At 45.1% G+C, this 27,376-nt stretch overlaps 1 protein-coding gene across 4 annotated transcripts in view; it reads right to left on the bottom strand.

The window, feature by feature from the left end:
- NRP2 (neuropilin 2) overlaps positions 1-27,376 on the bottom strand; it is a 112,267-nt gene that overhangs the window by 62,737 nt on the left and 22,154 nt on the right. For all 4 annotated transcript variants that reach the window (XM_019726888.2, XM_019726887.2, XM_019726890.2 and 1 more), the window contains exons 3-7: positions 15,583-15,764; positions 9,621-9,851; positions 8,398-8,553; positions 6,512-6,681; positions 4,495-4,650 (exon numbers count right to left, since the gene is read on the bottom strand). In XM_019726888.2, the coding sequence (XP_019582447.2) occupies positions 4,495-4,650; positions 6,512-6,681; positions 8,398-8,553; positions 9,621-9,851; positions 15,583-15,764 (895 nt within the window). The remainder of the gene's footprint in view (positions 1-4,494; positions 4,651-6,511; positions 6,682-8,397; positions 8,554-9,620; positions 9,852-15,582; positions 15,765-27,376) is intronic.

Genomic DNA, 27,376 nt, shown 5'->3' with positions numbered 1-27,376 from the left:
ACGGAGCTGTTCAGAGAAATTTCCAAGGTCACACAGCGCATCATCTAAGAATAGACCTCACGTGGTTTGAATTGGGAGCCAACAGATTTGGGGGCGGGGGGTGTTTGGTTTTCTGACACCATTCTCTCTTCCCCTCTGTCTCTGATATTCTCTCAGAGGTTTTAAAATTCTCAAATGGCTTTCAAACTGATTTGTTTTAATTTAGAAAATAAATATAGGACCAGGGATTTTTGAAGTGGGGTGTTTGTTTTAAAGGGACGTGGCCAAATCAAACGCACAGCAACTTCTTTCAACTCTACAGCCTCAGGATTCTAGGATGGAGCTCAAACTCCAAACTGATGTGCCTGGCCTCTACGCCATGCAGTCTGTCCCCAAGCACACCTTGCCTTCAGATCTCCACCATAACAGAGGCTCTCCAGGAATAGGCGCACCTCTCGGCCCTTAGACTGAACACCGAGGAAGCCAGTTTCCCTCTGGATGCAAGATGATGAGCAAGGCAGGGATCAGATTGTCGCGAGCACCCACCTGGAAATAAAAGCCTGGAGACCAGGTGCCTTCCGCAGGGACTCCCCAGTTCCCCAGGTCCCTGGGGCAAATTACTTGTCTCCGAGAGCTTCAATTCCACAGTCTCTGAAACTCTGTTACATTCAGAAGCCAATAAGCTGCTGACTGAGGGTTCTCTGAGCCCCGTGGAGGTCATTACATTAATACAAGCTTAGTGCATTTCTGCCACCCACTACGGGGTAATTCTAAAAACTCTTGGACCCAAACCTTTCCTCATCCCTGTCCTCACCTTCCCATCCTCAGTGTGGTCATCAGGATATATTTAGTATCCCCCTAGAGTTTCTCTTTTAGCCCAAATTCCTTCCAAATACATCAGAACAGTCCAGAAGCACTGTAACTAAGAGAAAGGTAACCCAGAGCTGCGTCAACAGATGCCCACGTTTACCAAATAAAGGGGAACTGAAGACAAGGGCTTTTGCTTAGACATATAAGGACAATGGCCTCTGCCACCATCCTGATACCAGTCTCGGTGTCATTCCCTCCAGTGCAGACTCAGAGAATCAGCATCTCAGAGGTGAGCAGGAACTTGGCCAAGACCTCCCGTCTTCCAGCGCCTCCATCTTTCTCCACATCTCTCCCTGGGTTTGTGTGTACATAATTGTGACTATAATTATAGACACATCCATGAACCTTCTACCAGTGTATTTACAACACTCTGTCTATGTTTGGGGTGTTATTAATACAACTGGGGAAACCAAAAGCAGTAGTTTTCTGCTTGTGGTTTCTGAGGAAATCTATGTGAAGCAATTTGTATAATCTAAGCAAGCACATGGGCTGGATATGGTCTTCATCAGGCGGACGAGCTCTCAGCCTTGAGGTTATGCCATAAATACGCGTGAGGAGGGCCCGCCCTATAGGAAAAATCATAGGTTCCATATTTATGGCATGTGGAATTGGATTAGGATTTGGGAATGTGCTGTGCATATGGCCTGCCTAACTGGGCTGCGTTTTGCCAGGAGGATGCTTGCAATACCCCCAGCAACAGTGTACTGCCTTTCTCATAGGCAACCTCACCACTACCTGTTAAATGGAAAGAAACTAAGAAGAGGCTGCTCCCAGGCTGGGAGAGGCTGGAAAAGAGTTCCTTAGCTTTCCTCGCATCCTGGCTGCAAGAAGAAAGCCATTCCCCCATAGGCCCAATGCTGGCCTTAGCCCAGCCTAGGTCCAAATTGTAAATAGTGTTTTGCAAGGAAATAGCACGGCCATCTCCCACCACCTTGAGTGCTCATTAATCTTGTTTTTCTCCAATTTCCCCAATTCCCTGTTTTTTCTTGTACACTGCACTGGTGTTGACAGTGACCAGGGAATAAAATCAAGTTCCTATATTTCTGCCCCAAATGCCACCATCCCGTGCACTGGTTTGTATCTGCAAACCTTCTGCCTGTATCACGGAGCCGAGCAGGCTTCTGCCTCCATCTCGGCTGTGCTTTGCTCACAGTTCCTGCTGTCTGAATTTTGCTTTCAAGCCCAGCACTTAGCACCAGTTACCTTGGCACAGCGCCCACCATCCAGCGGCTACAAAGAAAGACTCAGCGGTATCTCCGGGTATAGACGAAGCCTCTCCCCCCATTGCCCCCAAGTCCCCTCCTCACCCCACCTCCCCTTCATGGCATCAAATCAAACTGCAGCAGACTTGACAAATCTATTTGGCATGGTTCACTCAACGATTCCAACCCGAACAGCCCAGAGAGCTGCATTGAGGCACATGAACACTGTGGAATCTGCACATTGGATACAGACATCTGGGAGGTAGATCTGCTAACGAAGGAAAGGCAGAGATCACCCTTGGAGGGGAGGACTGGGCGGGTCTCCCATGTAGCCTGCGACACCATGGTGGGGTGAGGGAGCGTGGGGAGGGGGCAATGCCTAATTAGCAGGCTTTGCATTGTCCTGCCTCCTTCTAGGTACCAAGAGGATACATTTCTAATGGGGAGAGAAAGGGCTTTTCCTCTGCTCCAATATCCTTTAGGTGGGCAGGGCTGATTCACAAAAAAACCAAACAACAACAATAAAATTACCCCTGGGGAAAGAATTTTAGCTCAGGGTGGGAAGGGGAGGCAAACGAGAGAGTGAGAAAGAAAGTGATGTGTCCAATATGAAAAAGTGGATAAGAATGATTCTAAAGGAGCCCAGACAGTGGAATTCAGTTCTCAGGAATATCTTCCCTGCAGAATGAATATAAGGGATGAATCCAGGGAGGACAGCATTCTATCAAAATGTGCAGCGCTAAGGTATTTCCAAAAGCAGATTTCCTACAAATGGTGTTTTAAATAGCATCCTGGTCCATCTGTGTGCTTTTAAAATCAGCTTATGCTACAGTATCCCTCTGGCCAGCACTGCTTAGTCATTGAGCCTGGACAGGGAGGCAGTCAGGTGAACCTCCTCCTTCTCCCCGGGGACACCCCTACCCAGCTGCAGGCCCTCACCTGCCTGGCTGAGCTTCTGGGCTCTACCAGTTTCTTTCTGAAAAGGTTGGGTGGATAAAGAAGGCATAAAACCGAGTGGGATGGGCTAAGGACTCAGTCCACAGTGCTCCCGGCACCCAATGCCGACTCAGGCTTGCCTTTTCCAAGTGATATTTGGCCACACTTCCTGAAACAAACAAAGTCAATGACAAACTAGACGTGGCTCCACAGGTCACGGTGGGGAAGTCTCTCACTTGCTTTCTCTGTCTGTGAAGTGGGGAATTTTTGTGTATGTGTGTATTGATACCTAGTAATATCTAGGAGCCACGATTTTCAGATGAAGGGTACCATGTTTCTATGGCAATGTTAATTAAAAAAAAAATAAATCTACTCCTTTAAAAACTCACGTTTCCCAAGTGAAACAGTGCCAACGTGATAGCTCAGGATTTTCTGGGTCTAAAGTTTCCAGTTGCACCAGCAAGAGTAAGCTGCCTTGGGACAGTGACAGGAGCTGAGGAAACTCTGTTTGGAAAAGATCTTTGGCCTCTCTCGGTGTGGCCACATGTGTCCCATTTTGATCATTCAGAACCCAACCAGGAGCCTGGCAGAATTGCAGCACTAAAGAGAAGACCCCCGTTTTCTTTGTCCACAGTTCCCTTTATGGGAGGATGAGTACTCTCCTTTTAGACCTGGGAGCCAGCCCAGGATAAACAGAGTTCTCCCCTGCCCAGGTAAGACCACTGGCCATTTCCAATCTGCCCCCCACACGCTGAGTACATCTTACAGCCACTATGTCACCAGGCCAGCTGCAGGCCTGTTGCCAGGATGCCATGTGTCTAAAGAAAGCTGAATGCCAGACATTCATCCATATGTACAACAAAAGCCCCACCCGGACACACCTCCAGGGGCCACAGACACTGAAAGCACCAGCGGAGAGAGTTCAATGCTTTGCTGTCAAGCATGATTGCCAGTTCAGATCCCATCCCTGACAAACTGAGTTTCTCCTAATTACTTACTCTCCTCTTTCTTCTTCAAGACATTGTGATTCCCTCTCAGGATTTGTGCCCTTTCATTTCTAGACCTTGGTAACTCCCGAACTGCAGTTTCATGTGGTTTTGTGATTGTTCACCCAGCATGGGGAAAGGATTCAGGCCATAAATGCTCAATGAATCCTGTGTGAGGACGCATGGTCTGGGAACACATTTTCTCCTTCATTTGCAGAGAGCACTCTGCAAGCTCTCTCTCTCTCTCTCTCTCTCTCTCTCTCTCTCTCTCTCTCTCTCTCTCTCTCTCTCTCTCTCTCTCTCTCTCTCTCCTCCACAAGATGCAACAGCAGCAAGGCTGTCGGAGAAACAGTGTTTTCCAATCATTTTAGCATAAGAAAGACTATTTTCCAGGCCAGCGGCTTCCATCCTCCATCAATTATTTGAGTTTCCCTGACCTTGGCCTCTTCCCCTGTGTGAGGTCGACCTGCCGCTCCTCTTATCCCAGCCCACTCACCTTGGAGGTGGGGAAATAGGTTTACCTTGTGGTTTTTGCCGTGCCGGTACACCATCCAGTCTTCACCATTCGTGCTGACTTCCAGCTTATAGGATTTGACATAATAGCCATTCTGCGTTTCCCTGGAAATGGCTCCCTGTGTTGCAATGGCCGTGAGCATGGTCAGAAAGCGTAGGTCCACCTGAGGAAAGGAGGCGGAGAAGTAAGGGGGCCATGACTCCCGACACAGGGCAGCACCTTGCTGTTTCTTCAAAGGGCACAATTGTAATACTTAGCTCGCAACCCCTGTTTGTGATTCACTCAGATGGATTGGTGACAAAGGACCAGTCTGCAACTCTGCTGGACAATTAAACTCAACTTATTTGGCACTAAATTGGACACCTTTAAAATTGTAACTTGATTATTTTTGTTTTTTATTCTCTTTTTCACAAATCTGAATGGACAGTATTAAGTTTACCTTCCAGGAATCATTGAACATCCAGAAGTGTGACCCCTTCTTACTAAACAAGAGACTGCCTTGGCTAGCGAAAGCAGATGCTCTTTTAAAGGAACAATGGCTAAATCCAATCCACTCCACTCCAATCCAGTCCAATTCAATTCAATTCACTTATGATGCCCTAGTTGCAAAAGTCTCAGCTCAGGCCTGTCTCCCTCCCTCAGTCCCTTACTCCATTGTGTATTTAGTTGCTCAGGTCACTACGGGGTCAAAGGGCATGCAGAGTCTGCCCAAGCAATTAGGCTTATGCACCAAGTCCTGACCTTTGGCTCCATGAGGAGGATGGCCAACCTTTTGAGGCACCTCCCTTCCCACAACACCAAGCCCCTTTGGCAAGTGCTGGATGTTGCTCCTTTGCCGGCCAGTGTTTCTTAATGGCAACCTCCGTGTCATCAACATTTAGCTAGCACACACTAGTAAAATTTGATGCAGCACAGATTTATGGGCTACTTAATATGTGCTCAGCATTATTATGCATTCAAAAGAAGTACCCGGTGCTGTATATGTGCATGTTAAACAGATGGATAGCAATAAGAGAAAGTATGTGATTAAGATCCCAGAATAAGGGTAAAATCAATGGAATGCCTATTATCATGGAGAATTTTCTGGAAGCTTTGCAGGATGAGAAGGATTTTTGAAGAAGCAGTGATAAATAGCCTTAGGGTTGTACTTTGAGAACCTCTGTGGACTCCCCGGAAGTTTCTAAGTGGTCTTTCTTCCTTTCCCATTGTGTGCTCTGCAATGTCCTCCTCAGAACAGAGGTCATGGTATCGCATCAGAGCTAGGACAGGCTTGTCAGTGGGTCACAAGGCTGTCTGCCATGTGTCATAAAAGCCATTGCTTGAGCATAGAACTAGAAGCTTGCTCTTCCCTGGGGACGAACTAGACCAGTCTGTCATGCAAGGGAGGATTACTCAATATGAGCTGCAAGTCTTATTCAGAAAGAAAGCAAACAATAGTGTGAAAAGATGCTGCAGAGCTTCTGGGCAACTAGAGTTTCATTCCTGGTAGTGACATTTTCCCATGTGTTCTTCTGATAGCTATGTGCAAAACCTTCCTGGCTGCATTTCCTCCAAATACAGAGATCATGAGAAGGTGCCATGCTCAGCTAGCAACACAAGAAGACGCCCTTAGGAAAACGATGCCCTCCTTTCTCCCCCCAATTAAGTCTCTGATGCCTTCCTGTGCCAGGAATGAGGAACATCTGGATCTGTTCATAGAATGTTCCTTGGATATTTATAATGATAGGGCAAACAGCACCCTGGCCAAACAACTTCTCCAAGGCCTGGTAATCGTCACAGTGGTCATCTTCACGGCGCAGTGTCCGTCTCACTTATCATTTTATCCCAGCACTTACCACAGTGACTTGCACAGCCTATTTGTGCCTGGCACATGTATTTTGTTTGAATGAATGGATGAATGGTGGTCTCAAGTATGCTGTGTTTATAGTCTTTGTATCCTTTGTTCACTCCAGCAGAGGAGCTGCCCACCTTGCCCACCAGTGCATACACAAACACTGCATACCCTCTGGTATCTGAGTAAGTACCTGGAGATATTCCTTGCTGGAATCCAAGTTGGGTGTCCAGCCATTGTCATCACCATGAAGCCGGCTTTGCTGAGGTCTCCACCTCCCATCAGAGTAGGTAGATGAGGCACTGATCTGTTCATTAGCAATCCTGCCAGACTCCATTCCCAAGGGGACATTGCACTGAAAGTCTGAGGAATGGAGATAGTCAAGGGCAGAGTTAGGTATTTCAACCTGAAAATGCTGCTCGCTTCTAGGGACAAGTCCTCGTAGGGACTCTTTCATCTTAAAGACCTCGTTATACACTCACATTTTTAAAACTATGCCAAGTCATAGAGCTTGACAACCCCTCTGGGTCTGAAAGAAACTAAATTGGACCTAAAAGAAATCAGGCTGTGGATAAATAAGAATCATCATACAAATTAAAAATACAATCTAAAGCACAAGAACTATTGGTGCTGCAGGCTATGGATGCTCGCAGACGCCAGATGCAACATTATTGAAATACAGGTACATGTGTGATAGACTCGTGGCAATTTGGGTGGGCTGACACATCGTGGGAAGCCTGCTTTATTAATAAACACCCAGAAGGCACTTTTGCTTCTTTCTTTTTTGTTTTCACTCTAGTGTCTCATGAGTTCTGGCACAGAAGACAGACATTACAAAGCAATAAATACCTGTCTTTGGGAGACCTCTCTATGAGTACATGCATGTCATCTGACATTCCCCTGCGCCCCCTGTCTAGGGAAATGGCCCCAGAAGTCACTTACTCTGACCTTGTGCTGTCAGTATAATTACTGTCCTTCCCATGGATACCACAGACACTGGTCAATATTTGTGTGTGCATGTGACTGATAAGGACTAGCAATCTTTTCAGGTATCAAACATATTCTTTAGCTCTATGACTGTACTTGCCATTTGCAGAACTTGGTGTAATTTGCAATACTATTTTCTTGTCACTCAATATTCATGAGCGCTTTGAAGAAAAAAAAACAAAAGCAAGACCCAGAACAAAACCCATCAGCTTTCCAGCCGGCCAGGCTGCCACGTCTGTAAGGCAAGCATGTGGTACACTGTCTACAACCCTGGCAGGATTTCCCTAGCTCTAATCATCCTTAAAGTGTTTCTTTCATCCTTAAAGTTATCGTTCGGGTTTCTAAGTGGAAATGGCAGCATATTTGAAGCACACATCCAAAAGAAGTTGATTTAAAGAGGGAGCACGGGGCAAGAGACTGATGGCCTAGTTGGCAAGTTCTACAACTGCTGGGGTCACAGCTACACTTTCAATGCTTTGCATAGTGCCTGGCACATAGCTGAAGCTCAAAAAGCTGTGTTTATGGGAAGTATGCAGGGAAAGTCCAAGCAGTGTAGCAGCCTAGTGAGAGAAACTACTCAGGGCCAGACACATTTAATGTCAAAACATATACTCAGATATAGAGTTAAAAGTGCTCTGTTTTCTGACAATGGCCACCGAGGTTTGGAAAGGGAGAAAAACAGCCCCAGACTCAAAAAATATTAGCAAAGGAGGGGTCTCTATATAGATATCCTAACTACCCTCCCTCTTATTCACAGATGAGAAAACTGAGGCTTTTATTCACAGATGAGACACTGAGAATGAGACAACTCATTCTCTTGAGATGGTCCGGCAACTTACCCTGGGAAGCACTCGTTCTTGGGACACATACTTTTGTTTTCTTTAAAGCAGTGAGCACCCAGATCCGCGTTTGTTCTATTTTCATTCATCTCTGCCTAGCAAAAGGATACAGCTACCATTCCCTAATTCAGATGCCATTCCAAATTCTGTAGAATTCCCATTTCCTTCTCTTGCAAAGGGCACCCTGTCTTCACTGCATACCCTCACAGCTCTGACGCAAGGACAGGACAGAGGTTCCCAACTACCAACTCACTCTCGATTGGCTCTTGGTGAACCAGGTAGTAACGTGCAGAGAAGCCATCCTTGGCCACCGCCATGTCTGTATGAAAGGTCAGAGAGAGGATCCCAGTCGACGAACGGAGTTCAGAGGGTGTTTTGGTCCCACAGTACTTTCCAATCAGGGGGCCAACTGATGTGCAAGACAAAGAGAGGTCAGCAGATAAGGAAATGTCAAACTCCATTTTCAATACATTCTCCCTTCCCACAATTGCAAGTCATTCTCTAGAGCATCACTTTCTATGCCCTGGCATAAAAGAACAACCAAAGGTATGTTTTAAGAACAATATTTTTCCTGCACATTAAAACGTGCTTTCCCTGACCTTGCCTCATTCTGTTCTCATAGTGCTGAGAGATGGGCTGGAAAGGTATCATTATAATGCCTGTTCTACAGAAGAATAAATTGAGGTTTGGAGAGGTCACATGACTTTTTGTTGTTCATACAGCTAGGAAATAACAGAGCTGGGTCTCAAACCCATGTTTTATGACTAAATCTTATGCTTTTCTCAGGAAATGAAACTGCTTAGCCATCGAGTGCAAACTACTTAAAATGGCTACCGCAGTGAGAGACTGGTGTCCTCGTCGATACTGACTAGACTCAAGACTTATGTTGGTCTCCCCCTGAGAAGTACAAGACTTAGGGTCTTCTTGGCCTTGGGTGATGCACCTTTTGGACATCTGTGACTATATTAATAATGATGAAATTGTAGTAATTCTTATGATGACGACAACAGCTTATTTATACAGATAAGACAGACAGGTTAAGTAACTTGCCCAAGGCTGCTAACAGCAGAGCCAGAATTCAAATCTCATCCAAGTGGCTCTAGAGTCCAATGTGGGCACAGAAGGTGGTCACCGAGTTACTTTTATGGAAATTCCGACAACTTAGAGCAGAAAAGAATATTACCTATAGGTTTTCTCATCTTCATCTAAGCATCTACTCAGTCTCCTCCTAGCCTTCTCCAAAGAAATTATCTCCATGAAAGAAAACTGTCTTTCTGCAATGTCTCTGAAATTATCCTTGGTGAAGGATAAGAAAAGTAATCATGGGTCACATACAAACCCTAAGGAGCTTTGAAGTCTTAGAGCGCTCTCTCTCTCTCTCTCTCTCTCTCTCTCTCTCTCTCTATTGTTACTAAAGCAATTAACAGGCAGAGGTGGAACTACTGAGAAGTGCCTTGTGACAGCGACATCACTCACCATGGGGAATGCCATCCCAGATGTCCAGCCAATCGTATTTGCAGTCTCCCTCTCCCACCTGCAAGGGGTCGTGCTCCAGGTCAAAGATCAGAAACTGCAGGATGATCTCCATCTTGGGTTTGGCCAGGATGGTAAAGGTGCAGTCTAAGTTGTGTGGGTACTTCTCAGGGAACCCAGGGGATTCAATGGTCCCGTTGGGGCTTGTGAAGTTCTTTGAACAGTCTTCAGAGCCTGTATGTAAACGAGAACTGTACCGTTAAAAGAGTAGAGAGGAAGATGCCTTCCTTAGCTGCTTCTGTCATGTGGGTTATTTAAATGTTTGGGCCCAAATCCTCCAATCATGAGGTATTTGTTTCTGCTGGAGTGACCCTTGAAGCAACATACTCTTTACATTCACGTTTCAAGCCCTTAAGTCAGACCCTTTAAGAGAGAAATTAGAGCTTACGTTACATATTAGAGTGTAAGAACAGCAACAAAAAATTAGGGAGGGGGTAGAAAGGAGGGGGGAGAGAGAGAGAGAGAGAGAGAGAGAGAGAGAGAGAGATTCTCTTGAAATGAGGAACAGAGTCTTCTTTCTCAATTACTCAGCTGCTTGCTCCAGAAATGTAAGTTATTTCAATCCTTAAGGAAGGCTTGCCGATTGCCAGCAGGGCAAACAATGTTACCCCTTATTTATTGCTGACCTCAACACAGCCCCTATTGTACCAGAGCCAACTAAGTGCCCCCTTCTCCCTCCAAGATCCAAGGTGCCTCAGGGGAGGGGTAAAGGGGAGCTTGGGTCTCATTCATGTCATGACTATATTAAAACGAGCTGCTCTGTAGTGGCCAGACAATTAACAATCGACGTTTGTAGCCGGTGGATCACAGCAGGGCGTTGGGCATGTTAAAGGCCGCTCCAGCAGCAAGTTTGGAAAAAGGCGGCAGTGTATTGACATTTGGAAGGCTTCTGGCTCCTTTCTATTGGGGATGGCCTTGTTTCTCCCCGAAGCTCTTGTGTCTGCCTTCTTGGGACTCATGGAGGTGTCCTTATTAAATGCAGTGCACAGTCACATACTGGTGCAGGCTTGGAGGGCTGGGGGAGCTGTAAAAGGATTACAGCCACCATATCTCCTAATGCCTCTAGATGGAGTTATATTAAAAGGGCCTTCATGTGCTTTATCCGAGCCACCATTTGCCAGCGGAGGCCAAGGGATGGTCCCAGGACCCTGCAGACCAGATTATGGGCCCAAAACAATGCACAGAGCGGGCAGTGACTTGAGTTAATGTGGTGCATGTAAATGTTGGACAATTAGAATTGATTACACAATGTTCCGATTTTAAAATTAAAAAAGGTAGCAGGATTTATGAGGAGGATAATAGGCACTCTAAACATGAAGAAAAAAACACGGAAATACTCAATAAACCAGGTGTTTACTGGCAGGAAGTGTCCTCTGGGGATCCCACTGAAATATAACTATGTAATGTCAATACGCTGATCTTAGCCTGCAGCGATGTCTTTATCCCAGGCTCCTGCAGAGGCCCCTCCATGAGTCTCTTTATTGATGATTGCTTTCTGGAAAGCGGCAAACGTCTGACTTGGAAAAGGTGCCATGCAAATGAGCAAGGGAGAGAGACTGCAACTTTCTTCAGCATCAGGCAGGAAATTCCAATATCCCTACCTACCCATCCATCACCTTCACCCGTCTACCCAGCACTGTGCTTTGTGGTAAAGTGAGGACCCCGGACACCAGTCCTCCCCCAGTTTGTTAACCGTAGAGTCCCCAGCTTTGTTTATCATCAAGCCCCCAGCTCCCAAGGGCCTCCTCAATGATCTGGGATGAGGCAGTTTGACAAAGCCAAGCCAGCTGGCAGGTCTTGGGGGGCCGAAAGGAATATTGAAAAGGTTAGAGTTTAGGGTTGCTGTGCAGCCTTCTTCATGTGGGCCACTTAGCCAAAGGAAATTAACTCTCTGTTTCACAACTTGCCTGCAGAGCTAGAAAAGGCATCCTGATATTCTCTCCTAGAGTTTGCTCTATGGTCTTTCCCTTCCAAGGCAAGGGGAATCTCCACCCCCTGGGAGTGGGAAATTTATGGTGGAATCTTTCTTTGGTCCCTCCATCCCGGGAGGATAGGGGTTTCCACAATGGACACCTTGTAAGCCCAAGAGAGGCCTGGACAATGTGAGATTCTAAAGTACCCAAACTTTCTAGGGTTCTGAGGCCGGGTAGCTGAGTGGCCTTGAATTTGATTAGACAGAATTTTTCAATCTGACATCCTTAAGGTAAAAAATTTTTTAAAGTGTGTATCTGTCTCTGACATATGGCTATACATGGGTATCTCCTCTGGCTTATTTTGAACGAGGTAGACAAACAGTATTATCCTTTTTACGCAGAAAAATCAAACTTGTCCATTACAATCATGAATTCACCTGGAATCACACCATCTCACTGTTTGGACTGTGGTCAAAGTGTCAGAAAGCAGGCAGCTGAATATCAAAGGTGGAGAAGAGATCTCAGAAAACGGTGACCATCCTTGAGACAAAAGTTGAATCTTGCAGGTATCTACCTAATCCAAAGATCCTTTCTGCGATGTATTAAAGGGATTAAAGGTTAAAAAATAGTTCAGTCAACAAATACTCAAGTTCACTCACTGCTAAGATGGTCCACAAGAAGCTAGGGGATTTCGGCTGCAGTGAATGATTTCATACCAAAGAACTCTGGTATGAAAAATGCCCACTCCAGGTTTTTCCACTGTAAATTTTACAGTAACTCTGCATACAAGAAGAAGAATCTGTACACATAAAGCTATTTAAAACATGGTGGATTTATCCACAGCTGAGCTTGGCCTGACCACAAAAGGTGAATGCAGTTCTTTAATTCAGGGAGTTGGGGAGGGGGCATGCCAGGTTTCCTCTATCTGTGAATGACCCCAAAGATTTCAGTTTCCAAAATGTCACTGAGCCCCAGGAAAGAAAACTTGATCTCAAACTTTGGTCCAAGGAACATTAGAAAACAAACAGAAAAACCCACATTTTCCAGTGATTCGGTCTCCAATGTCACATTTTAAGTGATTTAAAAATTTCTTTCTCCATTCTGCTCATGATTTGGTGATCTGAGAGCCTTTAAATTTGCAAGTTGTTTTGGTTTTGGTTTACCTGTTTATATAAGGACAGTCTGGTAATATTTGGCTCTTTTAAAAACGACTTCATTCAGGGAAGACATGAATTTTCCACTCCAGCCACATGTCCCTGTCTATACCCGAGGGGTGGGCTTATGTCTGTTACTTTAATTCTGCAGCAGAGTCTTGCCAGGGCATTGTGGTATCAAAGACTTCCAGAGCCCTCTGTATGGTTATTTGTGTATCTGTGTTTACAGTTCCCCCTTCTTTCTCTTTATGGATCTGACCAGCAAACATAGCTGTGTTTGTTTGGATTTCTTCAGCATGTTCATGCATTTCTTTCATGTTCTGCGGATGACATAAAGTTGGTATATTTTCTTTCAAGACTCCAACAGTGGGTGCAGGGCATGGCACCTGGCAGAATGTTCATCTTCCTAAACTTCTCAGTGTGAAACTTGCACCCCCACACATGTATGTGTTTTATCTAGGGTTGACTTTCATGCTGAGAGTTGCTCTTTCAAGTGGGCATGGCCGCAGGTGAGAGTGGTCCCCGAGAAAACCCCTGGGCTCTCATCTTCTTTCTTCCATTCCCCAGAATCATGGCTGCTGTAGACAGAGATAACTCCCCCTGCAGTAATCTCCTTGTTCCTTGTATAGGCAATCCCAGTCCCTCAAGTAGGCCGCTCCATTTCTCCATGTCCAAGCCACCACCCTTGGCTGGCACTATGATTCCTAGGCAGGCCAGACTGGCTGCTTCATTCGAAATCCTACTTCAGTCTGTCCTCAAAACAGCAATGCGGAGTTGATACGTAATATCCTCGTGCATGTTTTATTTTTTAACATCGTCCCTTCAAATTTTCATTATGGATAGAGTTAACGTTCACTTTTTCTGTGGCTTCTGGAGAACATGGCATCGTCCTTTATGAAATGCTAAGTCAGGAGGCAGGAAACAGAGATGAGCTGAAATGATTCTGCTCACCTTGTTCTGACTTCCCATGGTCAGTTCCCTGGAAGATCTTGCTCGGACCCGTTTTCCTGTCATGGTCAGCACAGTGAAGCTGAATGACAGCTTTAGCACTGGGGACCTTGCTATCTAACAGACTTCCCAGATTCTGTTTGCTCAGCCACTCGATGGAGCCCTCATATTCATAACCATGGCATGTCAGTCATAGCTGTACTTCATGCTTACTCATTCTGCTTCATATCATAGTGTTCCTCTCAATCTACATATTTATGTACTATATTCACCCAACAACATCTACTGTGTGTCTATTACACACCTGTCTCCCCCACTAGAAGAGGAAGAACACCCTGCTTCATTCCTTTCTCTCTCCTCTCTCCCCACTGTCCCCAGCAGAAAACGGTATAAGGAGAGTTCCACCAGTGCTGAAGGCACTGACTGACCTGAGTCTCGCACAGGACTCAAGGGGATGTGGATCAAGCTATTCAGAAGCCTCACACCAGCGCTGAGCCACTGGGTACAGATGGTCAGTGTCTGTGACCTCATGCAATCAGGAGCATGATAACACAAGACAGATGGACCTTTTTGGGACGTGTGCCCTGGGACAGTCCGGGCTCCTACTGGGGCTTGACACAGTTCCTTCAGCCCCACCCCTTCACTGGACTCTACGTTCTTGTTCCCAGGCAGACAAATCCGACAAATATTTAGACAGAGTGGATATAAAAAGTGCTTTCAGCAGCTACCACTTCCTTTCAAGAACTGTTTAGTGAAAAAGAAAATATATATGAATAGTTCCCCTCACACTGAACTCAACAGGCGCCGGACTTGGGCCTCTCGATGACAAGGCTGACAGCCTCCCCTTTCACCAGACTCCATCCGCAAGTTGCAAAACTTAGGCTGCTGGAGAGGGGAGCACGCTCATTAGATGGGGCGGGAGCCCGTTAGGTGGCAGAGCAGGCCCAGAGAGGGGAGTGTTGGAGGCTAAGCTTCACTTAGCCTCAAGATAATGAGCGCACATATCGGAGGGAAGGGCATGAGGCTGGGAGTGCTTAAGTGTAGATGCTGAACCGGTGTCTTGTGAATGAAAGTTGGCTCAAATCAGCTATGGAAATAAGCACTGGCCCATATTCTCAGGGCCTAAAGTAATCTAAGGGGGAACCTGATGAAAAGAAAGTGGTCAACTTGCTGTGCAGCAGTCTCTGGCTCCTGTTCTGCTATCTTTTTTATTGCTTTTCAGAGCATCAGCGTCATTGGCATTTAGGAAGTGGGGGTTCAATGGGGAGAAGCTGTAAAATAGATCAGCCAGGGGAATTTCTAGGAGCCATATTTGAATGTAAAAGCTACTGCATGACCCCTTCAGGAAGGGGACGGGACATAGTGAGATCTTTAGAGACTAAACACTGAAAAGATTATGTCCTTCTGCTCCAGGTAATTCCAAATAAAGGTAACATTAAACCATGAAGTAATTAGGAGGGAGTTCAACCAAGTTTTGCTTTTTTCCATAAAGATCATTGTGCTGTTTAAACACACACAAAATCAAATTCTTTCCAAAAGTGTTTTTCTATTTAATTGGTGCCGCTACTCTTTCAATGTCACAAACAATGCTTGTCTGCCCGCCAGGCAGCACTAATCGTGCAATTCGGCTTCTCAGGTTGGGTGATAAACTGGTTTTTCATCTGGGGCTGTCTCTAGGTTCACCTTGAACCTTTCTTCTCTCCACCAGCTTGCTCAGGCTGGATAAAATTGTAACCCCTTACCACCTGTGTCAACCGACTGGGCTCCATCTATGAGCACATAACTATGACACACTCCCTTACACAGTGCCCTATGGCCAGACACAGATGGCGGTGTCCCATCTTCTCTAAGACGCCCAGCTCCCGGCTTTCCACCCATGACCACACTGACCTGTCTTGAAGATCTCATAGCGCAGGGAGAAGCCTGCCCCCTGCCGGGCGTAGTCGGAGGTGAATTTGATGTAGAGCACGGAGCCCGAGGAGATGATGGTGGGGGGAGCAATGTTCCCACAGTGCTTTCCCAGGAGGTCTGCGGATTCACTGTCCCCATCCCGAATCTCAATGAAGTCATACCTAGGTGAGGATGGCGGCAAGGGACACATAGGAGACAAGATCACTTTAAGGAGAAGAAAAGGACCAGCATCTCACTCCAGTTCATGGGCTCTCCATTCATTGCTAGACACCCAGGTGTTTCAGATTGATATAATACCAAGGTCACTGATGTTTGCTTGTAGACTGTCAAACACAGATATAGGAAGCTGCATTGCTTTATGAAGGCCCCAGAGAGAATGAGCACCTCCACAGAGGGCTAGATTTTAAGGCCTTATCTCTTTGCCCATCTAAGAGCAGTAATATCATTCGAACAAATATCTCCAAAAAACATGTTTTGCTTCCTTCCGTAGCACCATTTTTATTTCCATTATGATCTCTCTGAATCTTAGTCGTTTCTGCTTAGCTGTGTGTCACTGCAAGTTCCTGAACCCCTTTGAGCATCCATTTCTTCATCTGTAAGATGAGGATAAAAATATCTACTTCAAGGGGTTGGGATGGAGATGGAATCAACAAAAAACATATGTAAGGTGCTAGGCACTGAGCCAGGCACAGGGGATGTTTCAGAGATATTTTTATTTTCCTGCCTCCTCCCCCACATTTCAGTTTTCTCCTGGGTTGTCCCCTCTTCTCTTATCTTTAAATGTTAATGACAGACTCCTCAAACAGGGGCCACCTCCCTCCCTGAGACAACACTGCTGAGTTCACATCAGCAGTATGTTGTCAACAACACATTTTAGAAAGGAATCAGCATCATGTTAGATAACGCAATAAAAACCTTTCTCCCAAAGCAGGGGTGAATCCCCGGGGACCAGCCTCTACGAACACATAGCTCCTAGCCTCAGCAAGAGGCAGAGCAGGCCCCCCTCCGTAGGCGGCTAAGGCCTGAGCTCATTCCAAACATAATCAAACTGGCCTCGGTGGGGGGAAGACACCTCCAAGACATGCTGGACTAGGTTCACGGATGGCGCAAACATACTGTGCCATTTTATCTGTATCGACACACACTTTCATCCTTGGTATGTGCTCTGGCAAGCTTCACTGTGCTCCTTTGGGCTGTTTCTCCGGGGTCCCAGGGAACACTCCTATCACAACTGCTGATTATTTACTGAAAACCATCTCTCTCCCTCTCTCTCCGTGTTTATTTATTTTGCATCAACCTGTTAAAACAACAACGAAAAAAACTCTTCCTTTTGGGTAAAAAGAGAGAAGGCGACCCTCCCTGGGACGTGCCTGCTGGCTCCTGCCACACACACAGGGCCAGTGGGAGCTGGCTGCCTGCAGAAGTGGCTTGTTTGAGCCAGTGTGGCCTGAGGCCTCCCTTCAGCCCCCAGGAGCCATATTTCAGATTGCTCAGCCACTTCCAAATAAAGAGGCCTGTGAAGGAAGTATAAGGAGTGGACCAGGATTCGTTTATTCTTTTACCCCTGAGAGCTGAAATCCTACAGTCAAATGAATCACAGAAGCCAGTTAAGTCTGGGGAAGATGAGAGGGCAGGGTTTCCCCCAGGAGCTCTGTAGAGACGGCCACAGATTGAGAAAGGCGATGGGGGTGGGGGAATCTGTTTTAGGTCTGTAATTTCAGTGTGGGAGATGGTGCTGACTTTGAAAACAGGCTTCCTCACTTCCAACACAAAAGTGAAGACACTGAGTTTGTTCTCAAAGGAAATTCCCCAAACCTTCTGGAAATTCCCTCCTTACTATTTCCACAATGAGGTATAAGCACTGCTGGACAGTCACTCCCAGCTGAGTAATGGTGATGTCTGAGAAGTCTGCACAATGGTTGAGAAGCCACGTGGATTCCTTAAACAGATATTACCTGGTTCACCAGGAGGAGAAAATGCATGGGCCTGTAAGAAAGAGTCCCCCTCCCCCTCCCATCGAGGAAGTAGACAAAACTGGGTTCAAGCCTCATTAGCTGTGTGCCCTAAGGCAAGTTATTTAACATTTCTGAGCCTCAGAAATGTGGAAAAGAAGAGTAAAATAGGGATATTAGAACCTTTCTCTAAGGGTTGTGAGATTTAAATGACCAACATAATCTATACTGGTCACTGCACAGGCAGTTAGTGTGTGCTTAATAAAAGTTAACTGTGGCCTGTTGTAGCCTCATACCCATTTCGGAGGTGAAGAGGCTGAGCCTTGAGCAGAAGCGACTTTCCCTGAGAGAAAGAGTGAGTAAGGAGAGGTGCAGTATAAGCCAGAATGTATATCTGGTCAAACATTTTGGAAGGCACTTTGGCACAAATCTGACAAAAGTTAACATGCACATACCCTTTCATCCAGCAATCCCACTGCTAGGAATTTTTCCTAAGAAAACGATCAGATCTGTGCAAAGATGTATATGCATCTTTGTGCTTATCCATATAAAAAGAAGCATATGAAAAGTAAAAAGACGCTTTGTTTGTAAACAGCATTATGTCTAAATATCCAAAAACAGAGAGTGAGTGAATCAATTTTGGTATATAGATGAAATGGAATACTCCGCTGCTATGGTAAATAGTGCTATAGCTCTAGGTTTTTTGTTTTTACAGGAAAAAATGACCATGATATATTGTTAGGTTGAAAAAAAGTAGACACTTTTAAAAGTATGTTTTAAAATATATGTGTGTGTTTGTGTATAATTCCTTGCATACACATACAGAAAAAAGTCTGAAAGACTATATACTAAAATATTAACAGTGGTGACATCTATGGGTGGTGGGATAATTGGTAAATTTTACTTTCTTTGTTCTCTTCTGTATCTGAGTTGTGCACAATAAGCCTACATTTTTCTAATAAGCCACAAATATATAAAATAAAACTGCTTCCATGAAGATTTTTTTTCAAAGTAGAAGAGCTCAGGAAAACAACAACAACCCGCTTTCATAATTTAGCAGACGAAAAAGCAAGTATCACCATCCTGACCATCACCTCACAGATGCGCAGTGAGGACTAAACAGAATACAGCTTGTGGGAGCACATAACAATACTGCCAGGGACATAGCCCTAAATACCTAAAAAAATATATATATATTTTTAAGACCACCAGATAGCTCCACTCTTAGTGATGTCAATTTCTCTAGAAAGGACAAGGAGAAGCCTTGACACCCCACTGGCTTGTTCATCAGAAGTGGGAGGGATTTATCCGGTTGCTTAATCACCCATGGAGTAATTTTGGAGATTAACATTACCAGTGCTGCAATGGGGCTACCCAGCAAACGCCACAGCTACAGGCTTGCCTCAATGGCTATACCACCCCAAATCCTTTTTAGTAATGCAGTTACAAATACATCATTATACAACTCCATACACACAGAGCGAAGGGATGCATTTTTGAGAAAAAACTTTTCATGTAAATCAATGGTATTATGAATTTTCTCTCTGAGCTAACTTGTTAGTTAAAGGGTCCCTCTGGTGAATACTTCTGTGAAACAAATAATCAGTCCTTACTTGAACTTCTTAGAAAAGCTGGTTTTTCCTATCAGGTTTGTTTGAGGGGAAAGCTACGTGAGACTTCCAATTTGGTGGCTAAAATCTCCCCTCCCTCCAGGATGCAGGTTGTGCCCTGTGGACAAGCCCCAGTTAACCAGCAGGTCTCTTGCTTGGCTTTTTGCATACAGGGCACACACCAAATGACATGTTGACTTCACACAGAATGTCTCATTTACCTCCTGTGTGACTGACTCATTTGGGGAAATTTTTTATTATTAGGGATTTGCCACAGCTGGAGTAAATCGCCTCAGAAATTTCAGTGTTGTCAGATTCATTTGTGAAAGCTCTCAGAAGCTTGGAAAGTTTGTGGCTTTGGAATAAATATGGCTTTGCTGCTAGCATCTAATAACCACCGTTCACTGGGTGGAGGAATCTGGGGTACAAACTCAGGGCTCACCCCCACAATAGTCCAATAGGATAACCTGAAAAGCTGCTCCTCTTAGAACACATTATTCATTTTCCGGAAGGAAACATAAACCAGACATATTAACTATTATGTTTGCATTTCATTATTCATAATCCCCCCCAAATGAGAAAATTCCTTTCAAAGCTTTACCACTGCCTTTTAGTATTTTATTTATTTATTTACTTTCCTAAGCTGAAGTAGCCATCTCTACTCCCAGTTCTTTTTTTTCCCTCTCTAAAATGCTTCCCTGAGTGCCTTTTTACTTTTCTCCTCACAGATTCTGACATCTGTGGGTTGAGTATTTGTCTACAGAATGCTTTCTATACTTTCCTGCTCTACTTCAAAGTCTTAATTTCTCTCCCCAAACCCACATTTGGGGCGTGGGAATCTTGACAGTGGAATTAATTTTAAGAGTCCATGGGAGAGATATGAAAAAGCAACAGTCTCATCTCTTCCTCTCATCACTAGGCAAACATGAAAAGAGGCTTTCTCGTTTCCATAACTCTATCCATGCTTGACACTTCCCGGCAGGCCACCAAAGGCTGGCTTAGCCAACGGAGCCTGTGCTGGAATAGTCACCATGCTGAGACCCTTCTCGCAGGGCAGGATAATGTCTAGCCCTTTCCAGAATCTACCTCTGTGGATGTCACGAAGAATGGCTTGTGAGGGAATTTCTATATCACAGGTGAGTGCTTGGATGCTCTGAGGAAGAATGCGGTACCCGTCCTATGCGATTTAGATCTATACATCAGAGAACCTGTACCCACCCAAGTCCTGAACCCATAACCTCTGCCAACCAGGCAATGTCTCCTTTCATGCTACTTGTATCACAAAACATTTAAGACATTACAGTTGACACAGGACATGCTCTTTCCAGCCTCTGGGCCTCTCTTCTTTCTGACCACAAATACTGTTAGCTTTTTCTATCGGCTGGTACCTTCGCGTTTATCTAAGTGCAAATGTCACCTCCCCAGAAAACCCTGCCCCGACCACCCTGTTTCAGATGGCACACCCTTACTCTCTATCTCCCCACCCTCTTATTGTCCTTACAGCTATTACCATAATCTGTAAAGGTCTTGTCAATATGCTTGTTCATTTGTTTAGAATCTGTGTCCTGTACTAGACAATAAGCACCGTGAGGGCAAGGACCTCGTTTGGTACCGGGCACATAGGAGGGCTCACTAACTTTATGTTGAGTGAGAAAATGAATGAGGGACCTGAAGTTGACGTTACATGTTCAGAAGAACGTACTCTGTGGTTATGTTTTCTGAGGAATTTAATGTTTGGTCCGTTTTATACCCTTTGCCTTTTGTTCCAACACATTCACTGAGTTACTCTGGTTGTATCTGGAAACTAAAATGTTGCCTTGTGACTCAAAAATACGAAATACAACGTTTTGAGTGGAAGAAACATCTCAAATCATGCTGACAGCATTTTCACTATTAGCGGCAAACAAATCAACTATAATTAAAATGCTGTCAAAGTGATTTGAGATTTTTCTCACACTTTCAAAGTCCCATATTTCATGAGTAGATTATCCAGGCCAGAGAATTTATCACCTCCTGGAGTGCCTTTCTTCCAGGAAGCTCAAAGACATCTACAAATGCTGTTTTATTAATCCTTACATTAAAACCCACAGGAAAAATAGGAGAAAAAAACAACACTGTCATATACAGATTCCCAATGAAGAAGGTGCCCGAGATTGCCCGAGACACACAGAGGCTGCAGGGTGCAGGGCTGCAGAATGCTGAAGTCCCCGGTCACTTCAGGCCCAAAGCCAGGTCGCCTGCATCTTGGGTTCAGCAGGGACATCCAGCCTTTATGGAGAAATCAGCTTGCTGTCAAGTGGGGTTTTTTGAAGAAGCAAATTTCATTTCCTCGAATTTCTCCGTTTCATTGGTACCACCCATTTAGTAAGAAGCTTCTGTATGAATGGGAAGAGCTCCATTTACTAAGCATTTACTATGGGCTAGGCCCTCAGTTTAGATATTATTTCATTCAATCCTTATTTAATGCACACCAGGCCCTGTTCTGCTTACCATCCATTTGCTCATGCAGAAACTGAGACTCACATATACACCCATATGCAAGAGGTTAAGTGACCTGCCCAAAGTCACGAGGAAAGGTCGGAGGCAGGCTTTGAACCCAGGCAGTCTCTCTCCAGGGCACACAGACCTCACCTCTGTCCCTTTGCCTCATTGTTGAAAGAAGATCTGAGAGGCTGGGCATGCCAGATTTCCATAGCACAAGAATATGAGAAGGTACCAGGTATAATGAAACTGCTTGGTCTCAGTTACAGACTTAACAGAATCTTGTTCTTTTTATTTAGCTGTTTTGTTTAAACAAAGCCTATAAGACTTGCCAAAATTAATAGACAAATCACCAACAGAAGCAGTGAGCAAGTTTGGAATTCATCGTTTCAAGACGCACCCAGTAGAAATCTAGCTTGTAAGTGCTCAGATGGAATAACATATTAATTTTTGTAAGGGAAAGTATTTTTATAAGCACATATACACCCATATGTGAACATATGGCCCATCGAGTAAGAAAATAGTATCCTGTGTATTTATTTGTAAGCTCTCAAAATACCATCTAGAGCACATATTCTTAAGCCCATGGATTTTCAATAGGGTTCACAGATGAGTTTCAGTAGCTGGGGAAACACCTAAAATCACATGCAGAAATTTTGTGAGTTTGCGTCTATGCACGTTTTCCTAGAGAAGGGGTCTGTGACAAGAAAGAAAAAAAAAAATCTCAAATTACTCTTACACAGAAACATATCTGTCTATAAGGGTGTGTACTCTGGGAAGGGTAGTGCATGGGCTTTGTAGATGGAAGCGCCCATCTAGTTTCTGGCCCTCGCTAGTGGTGTGACTGCAGGCAAGGCATTTATCCTGAGTCTGTTTCTTCATCTATAAAATGGAAATAATAATAGTCCCCAGATTTTGGGATTGGTAGAAGGATTGTGAAGGTACATATAGGCTCGGCACAGTGCTGGACGCCTTAGAACACTGCCTGGGAGATACTGGCTATTTTTATGATGACTTAACATTTTACAAAGCAGGGTGGTAGACTTGGGGGAGAGGAGAGTTACATACACACGATACTTTGGAAACCGAACATGTGACGATGAAATGAAAAGTCATGTTAGACAGCATCTCAGTACCCCACCCCCGTCCTGCCCCAAACTCAGTGCTAGGGAGGGTGGTTTCTAAAAATCCTCCTCCTGTACAAATCCATCAACAGTGCTTTAATCACTTGAGTTTTTGAGATTTCATTTCAATCTCATGTTTCTGAGCCCAGGCTGTGGAACCTGCCTGCCAGGCTGGGTTCAAAATCATCCGCTCCCCCATTTGCTGGATCCTGAAGACCAAGGTACTGAACCTCCCTCAGTTTGGTGAGTTAATGCACATCGAAGGCTCAGCACAGTGCCTGGCACATAGTAGGTGCTCAATAAGTAGATGTTAGTTGTTGTTGCTGCTGCTATTATTATTAGTTATCTAGCTTATTATCATTTGTTTTCTAACTCCAATAGGTGCTCAATAAGTAGATGTTAATTGTTGCTGCTGCTGCTATTATTATTATTATTCGTTCTCTAGCTTATTATCATTTATTATCTAACTCCAAGGACTCAAACAGTGCCAAGACTACATTTGTTTGTGTATTTGTATTGGTGCCAGGTGTCTTTTTAATAGCGTCTGTTTGCAGTTCCATTTTCTTCCTTCATTTCTTCCCACCACAAATCTCTGATATTTTGAGTTTATTCGCAATCCCCTCACAGCCAGGGTCACCGTGGCTCTTGAGAAGGGAGGAAATCTGACCACCCAACAAAGGAAGTATGTGAAGAGAATAACCCAAAACAAACTGAAGGAATTATTCCAAAAAAACCTTGAAGGCAAGAATATGGAAACTACAAATAACATCTATTTATAATTGCTGGTTGTTTTTCCGCAGAAGCCCTGGAATGATGGAGAGGGCCCTCCGATTTCATTGTTCCTGACAGAGCAGGCTGCCAAGAACGCCTCGCAACGTGAGGAAGGAGGCCGCTCCAGACAGGGTGTCTGATAAGTGTCACTGCAGGTGAACTTTCAGAGAATTAAGGGCACACAGCAAAGCTTCCACCTCTTTTCCCCTGACCCTCTGGCCAAATACCACTTCCCCCACTGACCTGGCTCCCTGAGTAAGACACATTCCTGAGGCCACGAGGCCACAGATCTGCTCGGCTCCTAGACCAGCAAGCACTCTGGAGGCCAGCTTGGATGGAACGTGTTTGCTTACATAAGAAATGATTTTCGGTGCCAATGGGAAGTTTCAGGGTTTAGGGCAGGCTGTTTTCACGGTGATGGTTGGGTCTTTCTTCTCTCGGCTGTACATGTCTATAAAGTTCTCGCCCTCTGCAATTAGGTTAAGCAGCCCCTTGCTAGCATTCTGTAATGATACCTGAGTAAAAAGGAGGTAAGAGCAGCCCACAACTTATGTCCATTCACCAGCAGGCTGGCACTCGGACTTGCCGGTGAACCCCAGCAAGGACGGAGACTCCCTAAATTGTCCTAGCTGGCCTGGGTACATTAGGTTCCCATGCCTCAGTGTGCCTCCCCTCATAAATGGAAACAGGGATCATGTCTCTGTGCCACTCGGGCCTGACTGGGACCCACTGAGGGAAAATCAGAGCACATAACCCCCGACCTGGTGTGCTGGCCGCGTCCCTGCACTTGGCTGAGCGAATGGTTCCCTCTGGGACAGGTGTTCACTAACCCTGGCTCCCAGAGGCTCTAATTGTGAGAGCGAATCAAAATCTCTCCATCTGTCCGAAAAATGGGAGCCTGCTGGGAACGAGGTGTGCTGGGCACCAGGCAATCAATCACAGCATTGGAAAAGTCCATTATAATTTTCCAGAGATTTAGCCTCCCAATCATTTTTCTATCCCCCTTTGATGGCATCCAGCCTCCATAACGAAACTTGGAAAATGAAACTTGTCTTGAAAAAACGTGACATGCAGAAATCTAAGCAGGGGACAGTTTGGGAGTAGGTGGCAGGTGTGATGGGCCCTGTCCTTGGATTTCATTCACTCAAAGCTTCAGGTTACAGAGCTTAGAGCTTCTCCTGGTTTCAGGGACAAATTTGTCATTACTGTGCAAAAAGCACCACGGTGTGGAAATGATGGGCCTGCACTAATGTTCGAGCAGGAAGGGGCTGCTGCCACGCCACGGTGGAGATTCTGAATATAGCACTCAGGGGCCAGTCAGCTGGAACTGCTTCCGCCTCTCAGATGACAACTTGGTAACTGTGATTTCTTCGATGGCTGCTGCGTTCTGCAGGCACCGTGGCTGCACTTGGAGCAAAAGCTGTTCCGTCCACGCTAGAACACTGGCCTCGCCTCATCATAGAAAGGCCCCTCTGCTCTGAAAGAACTAGCCGGCGTTTGTTGAGGGTAGAAGAAGCAAATATTCTGGAATGTTGGGTGCTCTGGGCTGAAGGCTTCGGAAGACAAGGAGGAAATATATCTAGAAAGGACATCAGCTTCTACAAGAAAGGGAACCAGATTGCAGGAAGTCTCCTAGCAGGATGGGAGCAGTGTGAGTCAGACCTTGCAGGAACTTTATTTATCCCACAGCTCTAGGGGGCTGTTTGATTTGTGCAGGGAGCTCCCGGGGGCTGGCCAGCCACCACATGGCAGCAGGTGGCAGGGTCCTCAACAGCGTGGGAGGAAACCTTAATGCTGGGGATGAACTGTGGGGGCCACACAAGGAAAAGGGCCCTGGTGGGCAGGAGGGTAAAAAGACCCCCAGAAGAGGAGTCAGTACCTCAACACTTAACCCAGCAGCCTACCCTGAAGCTTGGTCTAAATATTGTATCTCAGTTTCCCGGCAGATAAGACCAAAAAAATAACAATACTTTCTTACTCTTCTATCACTCTCAAAGGGATGACACATAGACAAATCACTTTGAACTTTTAGATGAAAGGTGCTCTATAAACCTGAGGTCTCATCAACTGTAATTGTTAGGGTAATTATTTTAATGATAATGATGATAATGGGGGGGGGGGGCGGTGGAGACGAAACCTCCTACCTTGAGACAAAGAGAAAAACTTTTCCATTAAAACCTGCATCACGATTCCTTCTGCTCCTAGCTCTCAACCATCTCTTTCAAACTGCCAATTCCTGGGCTGAAATATTATTTACTCCTTTCCTTTCCAATAAAACAATTATTTGTTCCACCGTTTTCCCTCTCGCTCACTCTTGGTGTGTCTGGCTTTGTCCTGACAGCTCAGCCATGGACTGTTTACATGTCTCGCTCACCCTCCAAGACTCTGGTTCAGCTCCATTGACACTAAAGGCAGGAGAATTCTCTCTGTGTGAGGAATCAATTACTTCCGCTGACACTCTATTACTAGCCCTCACATCTTTGGATTCCAGACGAAGAGTGAGGTGGTGGGGGGATGGCAGGGAATTTGAAGAGGATGGTGAGGGGGGCTGGAGGGGACCAGTGGAGAAGGAAGTGGATGACAGGGAGGAAGACAGAGACTATTGACTGAGTCAGGCCTCCAGCTTGTATTTAAAGAGAAAAATCTCTCTCTCCTTGACTGCCCTGCCGGCATCTGGAGGTGACCGCATGGCAGGAAGAGGCAAAGAAAAGGAATAAAAAGGAGGAAAGGAAAAGACTTGTCAAGGATACCTAAGGAAATCAGAGAAGCCTCAAATACTTAAGCATTGGGACAGTGGATGACAGCTCTAAGTACGTGGACACAGGCATAAGAAGGCAGCTTTGAGTGATGGGCTTCAAATCTCAGTCCTACCTTTACTATCTGTGTGATCTCTCAGGGCCTCAGCATTCCCCATCTGTTAAATGGGAATAACAGGTAAGTACAAGCCCCATAGGGTTGTTGCAGGAGTAAAACATGGAAAAGTTCTTGGTGCTCTGGGTACAATAAATGTTTGCAGACATTATCTAACTGACAGCCCCCCATACCACCTACAAACATACAGTTGATGCCCTAATGAGGCAGAGCAGAAAAGTATATATAGACTGCCAAGATGCTTGGCTACTGAGTTAGGGAAAATGTATTAAAAAAAAATCATGCGGATTTTTCTTTATCATGCTTTGCTGCCCTCCCAATCCTAAGCTCAACTCACGTTTTTTTAATTCAAATTTTATTTTGAACCAGCTGACATTTTTTCAAGGATTTTTCTTCTAGGAAAAAAAATTTTTTTGATTATGTAAATTAAATACAACCATCTACTCCACAATCAACTGAGAAGAGTTGTGAGGCACTAGGCTTCATAATGAAGGACGATTACGGAAGCTCTTTTCTAGAAGGCAAGATATATATAGTTTTTTTCCTGGGATGATTTATCCAAGCAGAAGCAGAAAAATGGAATTAAATTATCTGCTGAGTTTCTCTTAATCCAAAGGTTTCAGTCCTCCTTGCCACTACAAAGGACAAAACAAAGAGACTATATTTCCATAGGACTCATGACTACAGGAAAACACATATATCCCTTTTTAGAAAAATCTAATTTCTTTGCTTGGTCTATTTCCTTTTCCTCTTTATCCCCTCCACACCCAGAGCTCCTACTGAATTTCTGCAGACAGACTCTCACCCAGTGTAATTAGATGGGAGAATTACACAGAGTTACATGGGGTGAGACGCATGCCTCCTGAGACCTCTGGGTTCAGAGAAGGTGCCTGTGCCAGGAGGCAGAACAAGTGGGATTGTGTGTTAGAAAATCTCAAGTGATTTTCTCAATCAGAAGATAAAA

The sequence above is a fragment of the Rhinolophus sinicus genome, linkage group LG01 (genome assembly GCF_036562045.2).
Source record: "Rhinolophus sinicus isolate RSC01 linkage group LG01, ASM3656204v1, whole genome shotgun sequence".
Lineage (NCBI taxonomy): Eukaryota > Metazoa > Chordata > Mammalia > Chiroptera > Rhinolophidae > Rhinolophus > Rhinolophus sinicus.
Note: the sequence above shows the minus strand (reverse complement) of the source record. Positions and strands in the feature narration are given on the sequence as shown.